This window comes from Aphelocoma coerulescens, chromosome 8, assembly GCF_041296385.1.
Source record: "Aphelocoma coerulescens isolate FSJ_1873_10779 chromosome 8, UR_Acoe_1.0, whole genome shotgun sequence".
Lineage (NCBI taxonomy): Eukaryota > Metazoa > Chordata > Aves > Passeriformes > Corvidae > Aphelocoma > Aphelocoma coerulescens.
The window spans coordinates 14,780,834-14,804,705 of record NC_091022.1 but is presented as its reverse complement, the minus strand read 5'-3'; the positions used below and the strand labels follow the sequence as shown (position 1 = coordinate 14,804,705).

The 23,872-nt window shown below is 36.9% G+C and overlaps 1 protein-coding gene across 11 annotated transcripts in view; it reads right to left on the bottom strand.

Annotated features, from left to right (window-relative positions):
* Positions 1-23,872, bottom strand: part of DPYD (dihydropyrimidine dehydrogenase) — a 366,543-nt gene that overhangs the window by 239,629 nt on the left and 103,042 nt on the right. For 10 of the 11 annotated variants that reach the window (XR_011152352.1, XM_069022646.1, XM_069022644.1 and 7 more), the window contains 2 exons: positions 19,068-19,155; positions 7,210-7,371 (listed from right to left, as the gene is read on the bottom strand). Coding sequence is in view for 10 of the 11 variants with exons in the window: in XM_069022646.1 (XP_068878747.1) it covers positions 7,210-7,371; positions 19,068-19,155 (250 nt within the window). In the remaining variant the exon portion in view is untranslated. Of the gene's footprint in view, positions 1-5,214; positions 5,955-7,209; positions 7,372-19,067; positions 19,156-23,872 lie in introns of those variants that run through there. The other variant, XM_069022649.1, reaches the window with a different exon arrangement.

The following is a 23,872-nucleotide window of genomic DNA, read 5'->3' as shown; positions in this document are numbered from 1 at the left end:
TGTGTATATTGAGCACTCTGAATATGCATATGCTTAACAAATTTACTACTAAATTTACTTTACTGTTAACATAACTATTTTTATATGTATTATTGAATAGTCATACCCATCAAATAAATGTTACACTGAAGTTCCACACTACTGTAGTGAAGTGTTAAGCTTCAGAAACCAAGCACTCATGCAGAAAATCCTAGGAGTTCAGGCTGAATGGTCAGCTTTAATTCTGCCTATTTGCAAACAGGGTGAAACTGTCTTTATGCAGCACAGCCAGCTTGTGTGGCAGTATCTTGCCATCTGGAATTCAGTGGCAGTTCTGCATATTAAGGCTGGCAGGGTAACTGTGTGAAAATAGCAAACTGCTTTAATGTATTTCAAAGGATTTTTACTCACCTAATGGTGAAGTCTCCCTATATTGTAATTCACTTAATTAAATATCACTGAATTCCTCTGTATAAATCCTTTGGTGGCCAGAGATGAGTAACTGGCAAGCAAGTGCTCAGTGGCACATTACATGCAACTGTCCTTTCTGCTTCTAATCTCTTCAGAATGTGTTCAGGAGGCAGGTAAAATTTAATACTATTACCCTTCTTTTCACTTTTCCTTCAACAATATGATTTCTTTTTTGTTTGGATGGAGTTTTTCCTTTGTTTTAGAGGGCTTTTTAACCAAGACCCATTCAGGAAAATGATAACAAATGATGAATTTTAAAGCAGACTCTGAGTGAAAAGACTCAATCATCGTCCTCATGTCTGCCTTTCCTTCTAGCTCCTTCTCATACACAGTCAAAAGAGATTAAATAGATTAATAATAGACATTAATAACATTAGGCATTTATTCTTCAACTTTTTATCAAATATGACGTAATTATCATTACTTCACTGTCTAGGGCCTATTCAAATTAAACCCACACTGATTCTGTCCATTTCTTATGCCTCATGTCCATTAGGGTCCTCCGACAGGATATCCCAGCTTATAAAACTTGGTACTCAAGTGAGATTCAATTCAACCAAACCAAAACAGCCAATCAATTCTGCTAAGTTCTAACAACTGAAAAAAACCCTTTCTTGATTCACACATCTATAATATATTACTGTTTTCCTATTTGCATCATTTCAATGTGTAAAGATGTGAGAGCACTTGCTCAATGCTCCCTACAGCATGATTCTCTACAGTAAGAAATCTAAGTTTGTTGTATTCTCTGATGTAAATAAAGCATCCTTTTACTGCAAAGGGGTTGGTTCATATTCCAAAACATTCACCAAAGAGCATAATCCAAAATATATAAAAATAACTCATAACACAAGTTTGTATTCAGGTTCCACAAGATGTTCCACTTAAGCGAACTACAGTGGTTTCAACCACTGAGCAACTGATTCCAATTTAAATTTCCTGGAAAGTTTTAGCCAACTCATTTTAGCTGCTTTTCAGAATGCAGATAGAGATAAGCTTATTGTTACCCTCATGTAATAAAATCCTGGTTCTTTTCTACACTACACCACTCTTGTATTAGCATGTTTTGATGAAAAGTGGTGACATTTGGCAAAGAGTAGCAGGTGATTCAGAGAAATGTATTTTGCTAATCAGATGAAAATAATTTTATGGCATATTAAGAATGAATTAAATGAGTCTAAAACATTTAAAACAGGTTATAAATTATATTTAGGATTTTTACCTCAAATTTCATGTAATTTAAATAAAGTAACTAATTTCAGTCAAAGTAACTAATTTCAGTCAAACTTAATGCTATGGTTCAGTTGACAAGGTGGTCTTCAGTCAAAGGTTGGACTTGATGACCTTGGAGATCTTTTCCGACATTTATGATTCTATGATCCCTGGCAGTGTTCGAGGCCAGGCTGGATGGGTCTTTGAGCAACCTGGTCTAGTGGAAGGTGTCCTTGCCCATAGCAGGGTAGATGGAACTGGATGATCTTTAAGCTCCCTTCCAATACAAGCTGTTCTAATCTTCTATGATTGCTTAAAGTTATTTTTGGACTATGACAAAAAAATTTATTAAACAAAACAGTAAATAGATTGAAAGCTTAATCTCAGTGTTAAAATGTAAAAAAAACCTTTGTCTAATCCTACAAAACCAGACTATCAAAACATACTTACTTTGTATATCCAAGATATACACAGAAGGACACATTTCAGAAGGACAAACAGAAGGACAATTTAAGCTTTTAGTAATACAAATCATAACTAAGTCCTTTATATTCTTCAGGCATAATGCTTGGTCCCATGCTTAAAAGGCTCTAGAAATAAGTTTATCAGCCAGGTTTACACTTAAATATCCTTCACTAAGGCGGTGTGATAGCAAATGGCTACTGACATAGACATTAGAATCTAGCTGGGATTTATTTTAGTGTGAAATGTATCAGTGTACACTGAATTGTTACCAGATTTTACTAGTGCACAGACAGTAAAATACAGGCAATGAAATCAGGAACATTTAGGAACTGGTTTTATTAGTTTCACACTTTCCCACTGGTTTCCATGGATATTTATCTGTAGGCTGGTTTATATCAATATGGGGCAGTTGAATATTTAAAGAAGAAAATCATATTCTGCACACATTTTAATACGAAATGAAGAAAATTGCATGCACAGTAATCTTGTTGAAGTTGTCAAATTACATGATCACCCAATTAATTCCATTTAATTGCAGTGGATAGCATACGATGTTACAAGAAGTGTTTTTTCCACAGACATGTGCTAGTTACGAAACCTTGATTTTCCCTCCACAATTTAAGAGCTAAAGTTGCAATACTTCAAGTTTTGATGGAAGTGAGTGCTTACAAAACTAGGGCCTAAAACATCTTATTAAAGACTTCAAACCTCCATTATTATAGTTCAAAGATATCCCACAGATCTAGGACATTGCAGAGTCCAAATCTCAACGTTTCATGAATCCCACCACTAAACAGACATAGCAACATTCATGCAAATGACTTAAAAAATCAAAACTTATTTAATATCTGTAAAACATGCTGTAGAGAAGTTTATATAACTTGCCCAAATACCAGCAAATCTTTCAGCATTGGACTGAGAAATTAGAAGTCCCCAGGTTCATCCCCTGAACTATTGTCTGAAGGGGGTGGTGTAGCTTTCTACAAACCTCAAATTTTATTTATTTTTATCATGGATTTCAACATGATTTAAAAGATAAAATTACCTAAAGATGTATTAAAATTAATACTGATAAATAAAGGGCTTTTTCTACTTGTCCTGCTGCCTCAGCTCCCCAGAACAACCCTCCTCTGCTGATGCAGCACATGTATCCATGGTGGTGATTATGCCCAGGCTGGTATCTCAAGGCCATCCACCTGTAGGAGTGGCAGCCCCATGAGAACCACCTTCTCCTCACCTACACGACAGACTGGTCAGAGCTGTCAATAAACAACTCAAAGAGGGACCCTAAGCCCAAGGGCACAGTGCACCACTCCATGGCAATTCCTCAGGGAAGACATTTCTTCCTTGACTGTGGTGGGCAGGGGGAGAAGGGAGGTTCAGCACTCAGGTTCCTAAGCAGAATGCTCCTTCCAGCACAGGTACTCTGCTGAGATGTCCCTAGGTGAGCAGCAGGTAAGCTCATACAATGCCTTTTTTAGGAAAAACACATATCTAATCTCCTTTTCCGATTTCTTTCTGCTGCAGCAGTAGTCAGAATGTATCTGCAAAGAGGAACAAATCACCAGAACTGTAGCTGGCACAAGAGCCACAGTACTAAATGATCTAGTGTTTATATCTAGTATGCAGAGATTAAAATAATACATTTTCTATTTAGCTTATGTTGCACCATTCAGAATGATTAAATAGAAACAGAAGAGAACCTTTAGATTCAATGAAGTCTATCCAAAAATGTAGTAATTTGAGAGTTTCCTACTAATACTACAGCAGATAATGTAACAGATCTTGCTTCCTTTTTACTACAAGCTTGCAAACTTGTACTTGAATAACCAGTGATTTTAGTTCATTTCGGGACTAACAGACATATACCTCAAGCTTGTATGTATTGTCACTGCAATCTCAGTATATTTTCACTGAACTTGTGTTCAAAAAATGGATGTTTCCTGATTCTGAAGAATTTGGGCAAAGGAGACAGATAAAGACATTAATATGATTTTGACCTGCGCAGTAGCAGGTGTAACCTGAGCTTGACACTCGTCATTTATAATAGTGAGCTTTTACTCCATGTTATTCTCTAGATGCAACAGTTACCATGGTAACTGCATCCCAGTATACACATTCTACATCATAAATACAAACGGATATTTCCTTTTTTCCACTTAAACATTTAATTGTCAAAATTCACATTTTTCCAGGCTGGATTACAATTCACTTTGAGAACGAGCCAAACATAGTTACAAAACTATATGAAAGGGCAGAAGGAAAATGCAGGTGGCATAAGGTGCCATTTTTTTTTTATTGTTCTACCGTATGCAAGACAAATATTTTACAATTAGGGAGCTTTATCTGCAGTAGGAACAGATGATCAGTCATTGTTCAGGAGCACAAACAGGCATACGTCATACCCATATATTTTCCATTTTAAATCCACATTCCTGCTTTACTGCAATTTTATCTATTATCTCAGCTACCAGTTGTGTCCTTTTATTATTGCTCACTCTCGTAATGCATCAAGTGTATGATCCTCAGACTAATTCCAAGGGAAAAAAAAGCCTAAAACTGGCTTCATGCACAATGGAGTTTTCAGTAAATAAGCCCCTGTGGGACAAATATTACACCATGCATGAGAATCACCATGCAGCTCTCATTAAGACTAACACATGTTGCATGCCTAAATTACACAATTTGCTAAGTTACTTGTATAGGTAGAGCTGTGAACACACTTTGTTTGCAGTATCTGGACCAATTCTTGTATGAACAGTAGTACCTTACAATTTTCTTCAATATTATAATCTATATTTTTATAATGATTGTTACTTGGAAGCACTATTTTATTTTTGCAACTACACCACTTTCACCGTAAAATTTAACTGAAAAGTAAAAAAGTACTAATTGCAAAAGTTATTGCCTATTACTACTAATTAGGAGTGCTGCAACAATACAAATTCTATGTTAAACAGCAGTAAACCTAAAGGTTATTAACAACAAATTTTTTTACCTTCTTTTACATTTTTATATGCTAGATGTATAGAAATAGAGCTACTATGAAAATATTAAGGATAATAAAATTTATTGAAATGTTCTTTTTGTTGGGAGTGCCATATAGAACTACATAACAATTTTATTTTGCTAGAATTCTTGAAACTAATATAATTTTAAACAATCTTGAAACATTAGGAGCAAAGCCATTCAAAACTATTAATCCTCTGCAGTTTTCATATCAATCATTATGCTAGCACTGAGCTTTTTGAATAGATTTCTAAAGATTTTTTGAAGAAAAATGGCAGATATTTAGCATTATCTATCAAGCCATAATTCCTCTCTATTAATCATAGCATAAGGGCTAAAAGAAGATACAAATCAAATGATAACAGATATTACTTGCATTTGGTTCCTAAACAGTAATATTTCACCATTGTATTTATGATCTACTTGACAACTGCTTAATCTTTTTTGTTTGGTCAGTTGGTTTGGGGGTTTTATCTTTGGTTCTGTGGCGGGTTTCAGGAAAAAAGAAGTCTGCTGTGCAACAGATACTAGCTTTTCACAATATGGAATAAAGGCCATGAGAAGAAAAGCTAAGAAAAGTGCCTTTTGACAGATAAAACCCAACTATTGAACATACACATAAAGCTAACACAGTCCAGTGTCTCTAGTCTCATCCTGTAAATGAGAACTTTGGTCTAAGCTGCACTGATTCTTATACTTGTGCATTCAAATCTCAAGAAAAATGAAGTGGTTAGCTACCTAAATGACAGAGAGGATAGAAGATTCAGCAACAGCTAGCAGAAGAGTTTATCAGGTGCTCCAGAAGATTTACAAGTCTCCTGGAGAGATAAAAAGAAAAACAGATAAAAGGAGAGCAGCAGCAGCAGGTAGCATATTTGCTCATCAAATCATGACCCACAGCCATAGAGAAGAGAGTGTGAAGTCTGTGCATGACACCAGAAGAAAATACTGGTCTTATAGATATCATCTGTTACTTCCAAATTAATTTGCATTTCTATTTTGGTCTGTCCTACAAAGATTTTTTTTTTTTTTTTCCCCAGGCTTTGCAAAGTTGACTGGAACTTCATTGTGTGTTTGTAAATAAGATCAGCCAAATGGCTCATGATACAAAATAGGGGCATGCATGTTTGTTAAGGACTGTATAGAAATGTGCAATCTTACCACAGGCATATGCTGTTTTTAATATAGCCACAACTCCCTCACTTTCACAAAATCACAATTTTTAGCCAATGATATTTAAGCTAGATCAGATGAGATACCATCTGAGACCTTGAGTTAGGTAAAAATTCTCCATGCCCTCAAAAGAAGTTAACAAATGAGCAGTTGCCTCTTTTTTCAGATGGAAATTGGAGCATTGAAACTACATAATCAAAAGCAATGCACAAGAACCTCAACAAAAACCCATGAGAAGAATTCCTAGCATGAAGCAGCAAGTAACAATGTCTGCTTCAGTAGCCAAACCATGCACCTACCCTTATGAACTAAGAAATTTACACGTACACATGTGTGAATCTGTATCTATATAAGTAGATGCACATGGACATATGTTTTAGGTCAGCCTCAAACTACGTATTTACTTAGGTTTGGCAAAATGGGACAATAAAAAGAAAAAATCATCTGAAGCTTATCTTTGTCTCAAAGCCAGTATAAACACACATGAATTCTGCTATAGAATCTACCCTATGCCCGGAACAGTTCTACATCTCCTTAATATGCACTTACAGATACAGGTGCACTTGATCTTTTCCCCTATGCAGCCTACTCGAGTAACATCCACAATTTCACCTGAGATAAATCTTTCATTATAAAAGAAATTGTCTCAACTACTAGTATGTCTAAAGAATCATTGTGTTCACAAATAATGTTCCTTATGTTCCTATAATGTACTGCATTACAAAAGCATTCCTAAGCTTTTGAGTGTGCTGTAAGAAAAATGATAATTATTCTAGCTTTCTATGCCTTTATTTTATTAGAATCAACCATTTTTTTGAAAAAATACGTTAACAAAGGCAACCACTGGTAGTGCTCAATAGTACATACAAAGAATTTAAGACATTTGCAAGTCCTACCTACCTCAGTAGCAAACTGCTGCAATCCACCGATATTAATTGGTCCTTCCTCAGTGGCATACAAATTGCAGCCACCAACACAGAGATCTGATGTTGGACACACCATTCCACATGTCAGGCCAAGTGGATTGTCAGAAAGAATCATTTTGGCAGCTCCGTAATAGTTCTGAAGGAAAAAGAGAAAGGAAGAAGAAATAAAAAAGACAGTTGCATACCAATGAAGCAAAAATTAAAACCTTCAAGAGATAATAACTTTGTAGTAGAATAATACATAAATACATATGTTAAATAACACTGATATTACTCAAATGTACTAACATGTTATGCAAAATTCCATCAAAGACACTGAGAATAAAGTCAGCAAAAACTGTGGCTTGTGCAAAGATAAACTTTAGCTTTTTAGCTTGCAAAATAGTTAAAAGCATCTTCAGTCTGAAGCGGTTGTAGGATTTTTAGTAGCTTAACAAATCTTCCTTCACAAACTAAAATTGCTGCATTATGTACTTGAAAATATTTTCTTCATTTCTAAGTCAATTGGACAGTAGCTGAGTTGCAACCCTTGGAGGTCTGACCAGAAAGTGCCAGTTACATTATCAGCTCTTTATGACACAGGAATGAAAGGCTTATTTTACACATCTGTGCAGACCATCTCTGTGGATATTCCTGTCCTTCATACCAGAGCAGTAGCACCAACTTTCCCAGACACATGAAGAGAAGACTTTCCACGTAGCCACCTGCAGATATTGCACTACTGAATTCTTTTTTGAACTCTTTTTTCCTCAGCACACACTGATCAGGGCAAACACTTATTCTCCAGTTTCTTTAAATAGCAAATCAGGGAGCTGATTAAAGATGTTACGTACAATTCACAACTTCAAAGATTCTCAATATTCAGTGGACTTCTTCAGAAAATGAATAACCACGTGATATACAAGGACTAGCAAGATTTCTTTCCATAATAAAACTCTAAGGAATGGCCATTAGCAAGTTCCAAGTGCCTGACGCCATGAGAAAACAACCCCTCATGTTTTTTTCAGCTGGATAATTGTCTTAAGAGGGAGCATCAGAGGAAATTCCAAGAGAGACCTGAAGTGTCATTTAAAGGGAGGGAACTACTGATGTCAGCTCTGCACCTATGTTAATGAAATCATGGTGAAATTAAAGCAAACTTTTTACATATTGTATTTTCTTGTGTATAGTCAATATAGAAGTGTAGTTAATAGTACAGTGTAGTTCTTCCTTCATTTTACCACTTTTCCCAACCCCTCCAGAAGTCCCACCAAGGGAAGTCCATGAAGATGGTTAAATCTAGAGTTACCTTTTAAAACCAGAAGACAATACAGTACCCCTTAGAACCAGCACATGGCTGAGGTTCCACAAAGTTTCCTCAGTGAGAAATTAATGCTGGGATGTCATTCCAACTTTCTCCACACTATAAGAAACTGAGAGGCTGAAAAACAGTATGTCTCCTTCCTCTTCCACCACCTATTCCATATTCCAATCTTCAGCAACCACCACCAGCAAGAAACTGTTTTCCAGAACAAGTACCTTCACCTGTCCTGTCCCAGGACAGCTGACCCAGAACAGAGAGAAGATGTAGTGGTCAAGCACTGCTAAGTACTTGGTCATAGCAGTGCAATGCCTGGGACATTGTGTGTTTATTCAAAGCAAGTGCTTTGCCACACAGAGTAAGAACTCACCAAGGAATAAGAACAGTGTCAAGATCTGACAATGTAACCAACAATGGGTAACAAGAATTTGATTTGGGAGGTTCAAATTCACTACAGGCATATTATAAGACTGAGCATACAATTCTCTAAAGTTAAACCAGATGATACAGACACATACAGAGATTACCAAGAAAATGATGACCTTCAATAAATGTATTTCCAAATGTAACTGGACTTCTTGCTTACAGTTACTGGTCTACTGGACATCATGAGCCTCTGTCCATCACCTGGAAACACAAACCAACTGCCTAGGACTAGTTTCATGGGATTTCCTTAGACACTATTAAACTCCACTGAAATTCTAATCCTGGCTGAACAGGAAATCCCTTTATACACCTATTCGGAGAGAATCTTCAAGCATTTCCCCTGCAGTGACTAGTGAAACACTTTATTATCTGCAATTCTCATTTATTCCAATGTAAAGGAGTATCAGTTACACTGAAATTGTATTTATTAGAAAATATTTTTGCTCTTCCAGATGAATTACACTGTTTTGATATAGAGATTATTAGGGATGCTAAAAAAAACCTGTAAAGACACTGCAAGCTCAATTTGGCAGCAAAATACAGAAGTCCAGTTATATTGGAGATGTCACTGACACATAAATTTGCAGACAGCAGAAGTGACAGTCAGTGCAGGAGACCCACACCTTTCTGAAGCAGCACTGGGAGACCAGCCCAGATACCCTGCAGCATCTTAAGTGGCTCTAAATGCCTGTTCCTCTGGCAATTACATCCCGACATTCCTTTTTTCTACTCTAAAGGAATAATTACAAACTAGTACTGGTGATTTTTCTAACTAACTCAAAGACAAAATGGTTTTCAATGAACTTTTGTTCTCTTTTATGTTTCACACATATTAGACTTATAGCGTTCCTTCCTGTGTCATCCAGGATTATTATGTTTAGTATCTTCAACTCTGGTTCAATGGAAAAAAAAGTGCATTTGCATTTAAGCAACTTCATTAGGGATTTTCTACATTTTTTAGCTTTGTAATTAAAATCAATATACAGACCTAGTTATGCCTAGAAAGCAAAGCTGTTAAATATTACCTTTTTAAAATTAATTTTCTTACATATACAAAGTATATTCTCACACTTGAGCTGTGCCAATACAAGCAATGTCAACACACTTGGCACATCTTACTTCTTTTGCAAGCTCAAACCAAACTTTGAGCACAGCTATGCTACAGAAAGACAGGGTATGTTGAAGTACAAGTGACTTCAGAGAGACAGGCCCAGGGTCACTATGGGTATAGGATCAAGATCACAGTTTGTTAAGGGGATATCTAAGGAAATCTGCCTCAGAACACCATACCAGAGCTTGGTAAGAAGGAGGTTGGAACTGAAGACCCAGTGGGGGAAAGGCCAGGTGCTTTACTCTTAATTTGAGGGAAATGTGATGGAGTATATGAAGGTAGAGACCTGATTTGGGAAGCTTTGAGATATTGCTGTCATGATCATGAGTTCCTGCAGTGCCACTAGTAGCGGTGGCACCTGAGAAAAAAGGAATTACATCCTCTTCAAATAAGAGTATCAAAAAGTATATAGTACACATTAGCATACTAAATATTAAGACCTTAACTGAACTGTATCAAACAGTATATATCTTCTAATCTTAGCAACTAAAATATTTTTAACTATAAATTAAAAGACAGTCACATTTGAGAAAAGCAGGGCAAGGCTTCTGCACTGCTTCCCTAGTGTGTTCCAGCTGCGCTAACATGGACACCTCTAGAGATGAAAGGGAAGCACAGGATCAGAGTGGACTTGGTTTCCTGGTCTGTCAAACAATAGTTACTCTGTGCTAATTTTACCATAGGTAAACTTAGAACATTCTCTCAGAAGAGCTGCAGTTCCCTTATTCTCCTCTTCTACCTTCCTGAAGACCAGTGCAACCACTGTTCCCATTACAACTGTTCTGCTCACTACCAGTGAAAGGATATCACCATGTGCTGCTACCACAGCTGTGGAGTGGCTCAAAAGCAAGTCCATCTGCAAACCTCCTGCCTGCCAGGGCAAAGTGCAGTGTGAGGCCGGGCTCTGGGCAGGACTTCACATGCCCAGCTGTGAGTTGCTTCATCTCTTTATCCTTCTATTCTATTTAATCATTTATCCTGTCTTTACTGTGTAATTATCCAATATATTCAACAATTAGAAAAATGTTTTACAATACTTGACAAAAACTGGCAGATAGAGTAAGTCTAGTAAGTTACACGGAGTGGTGTTATACAAGCTGTGTTAAAAAACTGCAAAGCATTGTGTTACTACAGTAATAAATGAGTTTATAGTATGTATACAGTGTCTTAAATGTTTAGTTACACAAACACATTGTGCTTATGCAGCTTTATCCTTTTTAAGCTGAAAACATGTATTAATGATCATTACATTTATCAGTGACATTAAAAGTAGAATATTCACAGAATATTCACATTTTTTAAAAAATATTGATCACTTCAGAAAATTAGTGTGTAGTAGGCTGCATATAAAATAAACATGCCAAGATGCAGACCTGGCAGGCTGGTAACTGCACACATGTTGTACATGAGAAAGGATCACAATTAAAGGGAGGCTGGCTTCATTAAAATGACACAGTTACTTCAGTTCATGGAATAATTCAATCTACCTTAACAGTTTGGAGTAATTTCTGTAGATGTTTAAATAATAAGATGACTCAGTTGGCCAGTTACTTAGAGACGTCACAGAGGAAGCCAGTCTAAAACTAGAATGTTTCTGAATTTTTTAATGAGATAAATGTCTGCTCCTGCCTTTGTTCATAGAATCTTTTTTCCTGTGCACTTCCATAGAAATAAAATTAATCTAACTGGGTAAGATGTTTTATGGTTTCCTACATCAAAATGTCAATAAATACTACATTGCTAACACAGGGAACAAAAACAAGCCTTAAACAGATATCAATAATCAGAGGAAAACAGGCAGAGGAGGATCTCCACATGTATCATTTGGAAGCATTATATAATTTGCATGCAAATTAGACTGTTTTTTACTTGAAAAAAACCTATTAAAACACATAGGATCAATACTGAGAGACCAGAAGAAATTGCATTTACTATCAGGAAATGCTTATAGCATCCTTTCTTTCAATTCAATTCAAGAGCTTTTTAAAGAAATTCATTATGCATCAGGGTGTTTTGATATTGCAGTTTTCTCAAAAACAATGAAGAATATGCATTATTATGCTTTCTGTAATAAAAATGAATACACTGACTTTATCAGAATTTGGAGACAGTGTGAATACTTTAAAAAGAAAGAAGAAAGAAGTCATAATTTCTTTTTCATCTGGATTTAAGTTTAAAAAAAGGGAGACATAGCAGAATACATGGAAAAATATCACCACCTCCTATTCTAGTTCATGTTCTGCAATGGCTTTAAAATTTACTCAAGATGTATTGGATTAAAATATTTCCACAGACCGAAGAGTCCCTATTTAAAGTATGTTGTTATATAAGGAGCATTTTTCACACTGACACACACCAGTTCAGATATAACAAGAAACGCCCTCAGTCTGTCAGCCCCCCCAAATATCTTCCAAAGAAGAATGAACAAAACATAACAGCAACTTACCAAATCATACATATTCTATATTATAATGCTGATGATTTTTAATCAATCCAGAAATCTTTCACATCATTTGACTTGTGCCATCATAACAGGACTGTAATTTCACACAGTGTCACTATCTTTTTATGAAAAAGAATGGAAGAAATATCTTGTACTGTCATTTTGTCCTTTGTAGTCTAGAATGTGAGAGATTCCTTAATTGACATAGTGTCATCGCAGAAGTCTATTCTACATAATTACACTACGGCAACTGAAACCAGCTGTCAGCCATTCCATTACACTAAGTACAAACAGACATCTCAAGAAAAGTCACTGCTTCATGTGCATCAATTTAACATCATTCCTACTTTTCCTTTTAAATTTTTTTTTCTTTTTTTACTATTTTATTTAGTGACCTGAAATACACTAAGATTAACAGAGAAAGATGAATAAAACAGCACTTTCGAAAAACCTGGAGCCTCAAAGTAGTACTTAAAGATTAATTGTGATGCATAGCTGTATATAATTATTACCAGTCACCTAGCAGCTTTCTGACTTTCACAATCTTTCACTGTATTAACAGTATCCCACCTACAGTATTTTACATAAGAACAGTGACTCGTCGTTTTCTACAGTCTTTGCAATGGCATATGGATGTCTTTTGTTAATTTAATCAGAGGTCCTTTGGCCCAGAAAAAAACCCATCATTCTGTTTCTCTCACCTGTCATAATCCTATGTCTCTCAACACCCGTTCTCTGTGGCAATCTTCTCTTCATTTATTTTCTCTAGGAAATTCCACAACTTTTTGTATCTTGTTTTCCTCTGTCTACACACTTTTCATTTTTCTTATTTCTAATGTATTACCACAAACACATTTTCCTTTACTCCCTCTATCTCCCAAACTTCAGATTCACCCTTATCCCTTGGTATCCATCTCTATCATCCAGTTTGTTCCCTCTATGATTTCTCCTTTAAAAAAGCAGAATTTACTCTTGAAAATCCCACACGAATTTCCTTTGGTTTCATTTAAACCTAAGGACTCCTCCGAAATCCTAAAGCTTACCCTCGTGTTCCACAAGTTTCTCTCTACTGTTCCTGACATTCATTTCTCCCTCCTCCATTTCCCTTGCCAGTGTTCTGCACAGCCCAGGGACAACCTTTCACCTTTTATCCAGAGGGCAGCATGGCTTCGCTGATTTTGGGGGTTGGGCTGCTTTTTGAGTTTGTTTTTCAATATGGGGTTTTTATTTGGTTTAGGGATTTTTTGAGGGGCACTGGGTTCTTTTTTCTTGCTGTTGCTCTTTTTTTAGTGCTAGCCTCCATACAGTCTGTTAAAAAGAGTTGACGTGTCAGTGCAAACGAGCTTATTTTTATTACTAAGGGATATAGGAGAAGATGGTCTTTCTGAACACAGAACTGTTGAGTCAATGTCAGGAATCACTGTAATAATGCATAGCTTGAAATGAAAATATGAGCGCTAGTAACAGAGGGCTACAGCGACAAAGTGAGTTCTACGAGTACAGGTAACACAAAAGATACTCCTGTACCCCCAGTTCTTCATTACAGACTGAGACTATAAAGGCTGAGTCACTCACTCCTTATGCCTGTGCTGTGTAAAAAAAAGTTAATATTCCCATGTGCATTAACAGTTGTTTTTCCATCTACTACTCAACCATAAAGGTGTCTGATAACAAAAAGCTCCAAGACACTCTCACTGAGCAGTTCAAAGGCAGAGTATGTGAGGAGCTGTTGCCTTCTAAAGGTCCACTTCTCTGGCACAGTTTTGCTGAACAGGAGAAAAGCTGGACACCCTACAAGTGTTCAGGCTGAGAGATGCTTCAGGGAAATAGTAGGAATTTCTGCTGCTGTAAAACATTTGTTTGTGCCAGTCCTAAAGGATGACAAATGTTAAAGCTCCATTTTACAAATTCCTTCTTGCTTTGACATATCAACACAGGGAAAGGAGGGCATAAAATCCTAAAATCATTCCTGGTAGTCCTTCAGGGCTAGGGGACAAAGCTTCTCCTGCAGCAGCTGAACACGTTTGGATTCTTTTAGTGTATTTTTTTTCTTTTTAAAGAAATAAACAACTAAGACAGCACTAGTTCATTATAAAACAAGGAATATACATTTTGCAGTGTGGTGGTATTTAAAGAGGACAGCTGGAAGTCAGAACACTTGTTTGCCATCTTCTGATGTTTAGAAATAAATATAGTAATGCATGCCTGGTGAATTTGAAGTCTGGTCTGAGAGACACAATTGCAAGCGGTCTTTGTGAACTGAGAAACATGAACTGGGAAGACACAATAGAATAGACTGTACCTTTATAAAGTGGAGTTGTAATCCAGTTTGTATGGAAAAAGAGAGTGGAAGTTGTGGCCTAAACTCTACTGAGTCACAGCAGCTAACACAATACAGTGTAAGTGACATCCTTTCTCTCAAAGAGGCTCAAGGCTCATTGAGTCTGGCAACTCAATTACCCTCTCAACCCAGGAACAACTCTCCTCCCCTGTCCCTCTTCTACTCCAGAGCTCAGGTCTAATGGCAGAACAGCCAAAACAGCTACATTGTACATGGCCTGTAAACATCTAAAAAGCCTCAGGCTTAAGAGAACAAGAATCGCTGACCCTTTATGATTGCTATTGCCATTTCCCAACAAAACAAACTGCATACAATACAGAGGTTTTAAATACCTGACAAAGTAATTCGTTTTCAGCATACTACTGTCTAAATAGTTTAAATATATTAATATATAATATTAAATATATTAATAATGAATCATGTTTAAATAAATATCTGCATGCAATACTGCTTACACAAGGATAAGGACAGGGAATTTATTGAACACAATTTTCTCTAAACAAGCAGAAGGGTAACCAGCTGAAGTGAGTTACTCAAGTGGGTGATAAGAGATTCAGAAGCAGGACATGGACTGCAGTAAGTCTAGAAAAATGTACCCCAATTCCCTGAATTTATTGACCTCAAACACCTGAACATTCTATGTTTCACCTATTTATTTTTTTCTAGAAGCTACCATACATATTTACAAGCTTTTAGATTAAAAATGGAAGTTTATTTATAAGATGAAAACAGCAAAAACAAATTTATCATATTGAAAACGATCTTCGGTGACATGCAAAATATCCTTGATCATCTTAAGCAAGAATTTCAGTGACAATAATGCAAAAAATTTCATCAAGCTGAATATTCAGACTGCTGAACGATAATATCTAACTTACTATTTCAATAGAAGTTTAGCAAAATGCATAACAAAGTGAAACCATTTTCATATAATTACTTACCAGTTCCATTAAAGACTTTCAAAATTATAAATGATACATTTTAGTGTTCAAAAGCACACCATTCTTGTCTCCTATCTGCTCTAAAAGTCTGTAGAGCAGGTACCACCACAGCAGCAGAATGAAAGATGGCAGAGGACACCATAGGAGCAGCTCTTGCAGTGGGCTCTCACACATATTCTGCCAGGTCATGACTTCAGGTGAATCATTTCATCTTTTGGTACCCAGCTCTCAACTTCTACCTTGTACCTATTGCTTGCTTGACAGAAAGCAAGGAGTTTCAAAGTGCAGTGCTGTAAAAACAGCAAGACATACCTATAACTATAAAACAATTCCACTAATAAAGTAAACCAGAAGAATTTCCTGTTATTTTCTGAAAAAACAGTATTTTTTATAAGAGATTTTCTAGCAAAGGCATCAGAAACTAATACATTAAAAGGAAAATTCAGCCCAGCAGAGTGCAGCCATCAAGTCAAGGCTGGGTTCCCTCTATGCACTCATCCTTAAGTTGCTTGGGACACAAATTACAGGAGGCATAGCCACTGACATGGAGGCTACAAATACAAAAACAGAATGGTTTGGGTTGGAAGTGGACCTTGAAGATCATCTAGTTCCAAACCCCCTGCCATGGGCATGCAGGACTCTCTGGTCTTGCTCCTCAGCCCATGAAATCAGCTACTTGCTAAGCATATCCCACTGGGGGTTTTACTCACTTCTAATTTTGGGGGGTTTGTTCCTTTGGTTTCGTTTTCTGGATTTTAATTTTAAAGTCAGCATTAGAGCTGTTGCAGAGAAATGCTTCCACAACCATGCTGTGTAAGATTTCTTCTGATATGGTAAGGAGAGAAACAAGAGGGTAAGACTGTATGTAAACTCACACCTGAAACTTAACAGAAGCAGTGCTGATTTAGGCATGCAATTTTCCATCCTAACGTCTTTAGCAGCAAAAACCAAATATCTGACTTTTCAAAACTTCTGTATGTGAATGCTTCCTGCTGCAACAACCAGACATCTACATGAGGTAAAAGCAGTTACCCAAGCTGTGGTATACCTTTTATAAAAGGTTTCAGAGTGAATACAGAGGATATCGATAGGTAGGGATAGGGCCAAAAAAGACATGCTATGACTACATTTCAGTAATTTAAGATACTTTGGGTTCTCCACAAAAAAAAAAAAAAAAAAAGCCCAACACTATATCTCCTCAGAGAATAGTAATAAGCTGCAATTCTTTTCTACAGCAGGATTTTCTGATAAAACACCAAGTGATCAGGTCACCCTGCAAAAACAGTGTCTTACCAAGCATCTGCAGCTTCCAAGAGAATTCAAAAGCCATCATCAAACAACCCAAATTCCATAGGGTTGATCCACCTCCCTGACCATCTGACAGGTTAAATCTGGCCCTATTAGAATCAGTAAGAGTGTACCCACTGGCTTCAGCAAGGCAAAGGCTTTACTTCAAACCTTCAAAGCAGTTTACTAATATTATTCCAGTATAGCATTGCCAAAACACAACTCTCAAAGCTCTACAGTCACCCCACCTTTATTGTCTCTACTTTGTAAAAGAAGCACAGAATTCAAAATGAATCAGCCATTAAAATGACTTACCCTTTTTGTCAAGTTACAAAGGGGCATCATATTTTGGAGGCTGTCAGAGTCTAAGAGACCCACCAAATTTATTGTACCAGGATGCTGCTAGTGTTACTTCTTTTCCTGACATCTTCTGTTGTAGTCTTCAATCCATCTTCCCTGGTTGCTTATTCCAAGCTTCATGTTTTGATAACTAGGCCCCTTTTCTTTCCTCAACAACATATCACCCTATCCTACCCAAAGCAGTAGCATAATGAATCCTCCATAAAAAAAGACCATCCTGGTAAAATACTTCCATAAAATTTGCTTTAGGTTTCCTAAACAAATACAGCACAATGATGAGACAGAGAGTAACAGTTTCATTACTGTCTCATACCTTCCCTGCTCAGTTTGCCTGCTTCACGATGCCTGAAGAGGTAATAAGCAACAATATGCCACAAACTATACTGTGGTTGCAAACAGATGCCTACATTCATGAAAATAAATGCAGCAGTGACAGCATACAGATTATATAAGAAAACAGCCTATATGCATATACTGGGCATAATGCCAGTTACTGCAAACCACATCAACATGTAGTTACATGATAATTGATACACACATTTTAATATCGCCTCTTATCCTAATGTTTCTTGTTAAGGTGCAGAATTTACTGGTGTCTTCTCCATACCACACACAGTTTAGTGAAAGCCACATGGCTCTTCACTTGCACATGGAAGTGCTGCTGTTCCCCACACACTTCACTCAGCGTTACCTGTGCTGGCCCTTTCAGCTGCATGTAACAGTGAGAAATGTTAGAGCACAAAAAGCAGACAGATAATCTTTATAGCACCCTCAGTAGATTATGAGTCTAGTTGGGCTCATGCAGACATAAGTCCCATGGCAGCTAATGATTCCATCAGATGGGAAGTAAGCTTTAAAAGGTACGGGGCAACCAATATCCAGTCATCTCTAGGCTATCCCTGATAGCATAATTAATCTTGTCACATCAACTATGCAGTAACCTTTATTTATTTCTATTTATGACCATTAAAAGTCTTTGTAAATCACAATTCAGAATAATGTTTTTAAGATTTCATTATGATCATCATATAGTAGCCTATTAAGAAAAGGTACAGTACCTCCAAAGAGGGTGGCCCATTTCTTCCTGTAGTATGTTATTAACAGTCCTAATGAGTGACTACACTTGCATTAAACAGAGCCTCTTACTATAAAGGACAAGGTAATATTCCTTGAGATTATTATCTTTATACCAAATTTCTGCCCATAGGAAATTTAAACCATAATCACTTCAAAAAAAAATAATAGAAAACCACCAACCCTCCCCACCCCCCCACCTTTAATGAAAGGAGAGGTTTGTAACTGTAATACCTCAGGTAACAAAAAGGTTAAATAATGACATAATGCTCAGGTTTTTGAATAGCATTGTATTTGAAAACCATTAATACCAAAAACTTTATAGAAAAAGTGACATGAAGAAATAGATCTGCACTATACACTATCTGTACAGGCACAGAACAGAAGTAAAAATAATCAAAAATTAGCTAGCTCAAACTTAAAAATATCTGTTCTAAACACTTTATTTTGAAGACTTTACAAAGATAAGCCTTGAAATGCAATCTCACCCACAAACTGCAAGTAACTGCTGTTTTCTCTGGCCACATACAACTGCAAGCCCGACTTTACCTTGTTTGCAATGCTTGTGATGAATGACTTGATGTCCAGATTAGTTGGGCAACTCTTCTGACAGGGGGCATCTGCACACTTTAAGCATCTACAGGAATAAAAGAAAATGTGTCAAGGAGACATAGAATACAAGTGCTGCCAATAGCGTAAGGTTTTCAAGTTAGCACGCTAAAAGATAAGCCACAAGTAAGAATCCATAACACCTTCATAGAACTTCTATTTAAAACCTCAAAGCACTACATTATCATTACTGACTGTTATCAAAACACAGATTAGTTATGCTTTGTTGACTGCACTTTACATAGGAAGGCAGAGGGTACCATTTACAAATACACAGACTCCACCTGTCAAAGTATTAGGAAACTGTCAAATTACATAGAGGTGATTTTTTCCCCTGGAATCCATGATTGTTAAACTTCTGACCAGTTCATTTTACTATTTGAAAAAAATCGTGCTGTGACTCTAAATTTATTAATTAAGTTCTGGAAGTCTCACTATGGATTAAATTCTGAATGTTGGACAATCAGACATACAAAAGCAACAGTATTTCCACAGAGGACGGAATTACTTTTTACTGTATGTCCAAAGAATAAGAATAGCTGATAAATTTTCAGGTCACTTTTCTAGGAATTTCCTGTGATAAGTCTGTGACTTCTGAAAACAATTCAGTAGTCTTATACATACTCCCAACCTAAATCCCTAAGTCCATCTTCCTGTCATTTCTAATGACAAAACCTAACTGTATATTAAAACATCCTAAGTAATAAAGATTGATTTTCTATTTCTGCATAGTCATACATGGGGATGCAATGATCTGGTTGCCTGCACAAGTCCCATCTAAGGATTAAGTCCTCAAGACAGTCTACACAATGTGCATTAAGCAAACCTAACCAAAAAAAATACATGTCAGCTGAAAAAGTAAAATGGTTCTCTATTAAGCACAAATATATTAGCACACAGCCTTGGTTTTATACATCAATGATTATCATAGGTCAAATGCCTCACTACTTCTCTCAGAATTCGTTGGGTTATTCCAGATGCTCTTTTGATACTGCTTTAGTAACATACAGAATTAATGTAAATTGTGGGTTTAACAATCCATGGAAGATGAAATAAAATTTGATTTTTACATATTATTTGAGCCTAGATACTTACATAAGTTCCACAAGTCTACCTTAATTATTGTTATTCAGTGCTAGGTTGTTACAGTGGGGATTCTGTAACACGATGTATCAAACAAGGAGTCCCAGGGAAAAGAAATATATACGGACCAATTCTTGATAGATGTTTCAGAGATGTTCATTTCTCCAGCCGCATGGCCGGGGCTCTGCCGAGGAACTGCTCAATCACGGGACCCGAGGGTCCTTGCCCAGGCAGGGGAACACAAAACAACCAGTGGGGAACGAGGCTGACCAGGGGCAGGGAAACCCCGTGTCTCCCCCCAGGGCCCCTCTCCCAGGGCCACATGGCAGGGGGAGGGACCCCAACACTAGGTAAGAACATTGTGGAACTGCCTGGGACAGAATATTTTAAAACACATAAAAGCTGCGAAAGTCCAGTGGACTATATACAAAGACATGAAGAGCACATTAAAAGGAAGGAAATTACTGGAATACCTGCAGCAAAACACTGGTCTGACTTTGTCAATCACACACACCAGGGTTTTTTTGTTGTTGTTTTTTCAATTAAGGGTGGAATACGAGACAAGGGAAAGCTAGTTAAGTAAAAGATTAATTAGCCTTTCATCTTATTATTCATTATCCTCTAGCCGGGTATTGCAGACAATATGGCACCAGCAAAATCTGAAGGTACATGTGGTAGTGGCTGTTTGGATTTTCTCATAAGACTAGTCATGGACAAAAGGCTCCAGAGGATATACTTAAAGCAAACAGGGCTCACAGGCTGCAAAAGATGGGAAACCTGCAAAAGCCAAACCCAGGTTCAACACCACAGTGGGTTTCTAATTCACCTAGCTGGGATGTCAGAAAAGCATTGGCAGGTTTAGCTGTGGCAGGTGAACATAACACTGCTCAGCACTACCTGTGACAGGTACGTGTTAGAAGGGGATTAACAAGCAAAGGTGGGACTGGGGGACCTCAAAAGGCTGTGACCAGAACACTGAGTCAAGAGGATGCTTTTAGCATTCTAAGAAGACAAGAATTTCTCTTCTTTGAAAGAAAGTAAAGTTCTAGTACCAGAAGCCAGAAAAAAAGGAGATGCACTAGACAAAATAACACCACAATAAGGGCTCAGATGAGCAATTTGCCTGTGTAGGCAGTAAGGAAATAACAGAACTCAAAAATCACACAATTAAAAAAGACATCAATTCCATTACAACTTTTTACTCTTCACTTTCCTCAGTGTGGTTTTCTTTAAAATACAACAGTCCTGTATTCAAAATCAAAGGAACCACACTGAACATAAAATACATTCTGTGGACCATATACAGAACAATCTCTAGTCAGTCAAAACTGACTAGAATGGCACCTGGAAGGATAAATTGTGTACAGATTACTCATTGAGACTAGAAAGCATCTTTACCAAATTATTTCTCTTTTGATTTTTGAGCTGCTTCACAAATAACAGCTGTTGAAAATGTCAGCTACTGGGAGGGGCAGATAATGCAAACTTGAATGTGAGCTTTGGGGAGGAGGGGAGGGCACCATGAATATGCCAGTCCAGACTTTCTCTTATAATAATACCATCTTCCAGGCACTCTGCAGACTAAAGTGCACCAGGCTGCCATTAATCCCACTTATCACCATGACAGCTCAGTAATTACACTCCTGCTATAGCTAGGTACTGTAAGGTACAGTAGTCCTAATAAAACATCAAGCACTGTGCTGAATGCATGCTGGTGAGGTGTTTTATTAAACCTGGGGGGTTGATCATCAAGTGACATAAGTGTTGACCTATTTTTCTATATGACAATAAATTATCTTTTGACCATACCATAATAGATATTACAGAGTGCATTTACTGTACAAAGGAGCAAAGGTATTGCATTCTGGTGAACCAGGCAGAAAGCATAAATAAAGTAGTTGAGTCACACACCAGAAAGTTATTACATAAATTGCTGTAAGTGATTGATCCTTTCAAAAATCACAGGCAAAATACCGTGCTTAAGGGAATACACCAACAATTACCATGAGCTTCAGTTCCACATGCATATACTGCAATGGAGAAACATTAAGTATTACACTTCCTTCCTTTTTCTTCAGCTGTCCTCCCACCCTGTGAAATCCCACCTTTCATTTTACAAGGTTATTTTATTACTATGATTTTGGTTCAAAATATTGTAAATAACAAATTAGAAATTGAGATTAAATGTTTCTAATTCACCTGTTAACTCCTAGCAAATTAAATGAAGAGGTGCATGGTCACTACTGAAAAAAAACCAAACAGCATTCTGGACTACATATGGACCTGTGCTAATCTGAGAATATAAATCTCAGCATTTCTTAAAAATATAAGAAAAATTCTACTGACTATCAGAAAACACCTTATATTATGAATTTTTCTCCCATTTGTTCATGGAACAGCATCTCCTTTAGAAACATATAAGCTGTGCTGAATCTTAAAAAACACCACATTCACTTCACATGCATATTAATCTCCATATAAAAGGCAACACCATAGTCTTTGCACTGCAAAAGAGAAAAGGAAGCCATAGTCAAGACTAATTTTCAGTTAATAGCTTTTGTTGAATAGTTGTTGAAATATTATCCAATATTTTATCTTAAAGTTAAGATCTCTGACCAACAGTACCATTTCCAGGCACAGACCAGCTCTTAACACACTTTTGCTTCTAAACAAAGAAGGGCAATTTAGTTGTATTGTTATGTAAAAATACAGCAAACAATTCTCTATACAACTGGCAATAACATCACCTGAAGTGCAATCACATGAATGCTGAAAGGCTGGGCGTGCAACAGATAATCCTGAGTAATATTCCACAGCAAATTGTACTGATAACCCATCAAATCTTCATGTATCACAAAACAGACCAAATAACCTTTATTATGGTTACTGTTGGCAGAGGTTTAGAAGCAAATTGAATCCTAATTCATTTATGCAGGTTTCTGCAGGACATAGTAATTTTGAAAAAAGGCTTCCAGCTCTACTATTTGTAGAAATTTCTAAAACTTTATCCACTGCTCAGAGAAATAGCCCAGATGATGTTCTATATGTACTTCCTGAAGCTTCGGTCAATTAACGTTAAGAAAGTAGTAGAGCTAATTGCACCCAATAAATAACAGGCCAGTTTGAACAGGAGACCCAACTTTGACCCAACAAAGGCTCTTCTTGGTTCCAAGTCTCTTGCACCACTCTAAACTCTGAACTGGGGACAGTAAGTACTGAGATAAGAAAGCTGCATGTCAGGAAGAAATTAATCTATTATTCCCAAATAAATCTAAATCCCAAGTTGAATGCCCATTGCCTTGACGGCAAAGGTGAAGAGCATTAGATAGATTTTTCTCTTGAGGTTCAATCTTTTAATTACTCATGGCTAATTCTGTAGAATTTAGGCCTCCTTATCCCCATTTGGACTTGCTTCTTGCTGCACTGAAATGGGGTCAAGAACAAACCTAAACAGAAATTTCAACATCTATAGACTCATTTCAGAAAGGTAAGAGACGTCAGGATAAAGATCCAAGAAAGATCCACTACATAAATGGTAAGCAACTGGTGAAAACCTACTGTTGGCAGCTGTAAAAAGAAAAAAAAAAAGCTGCCATTGTTTTCCTAATTAAAAACAACCAACCAACCACACACCCTAAACTAAGATTCACAGAGAAAAATCC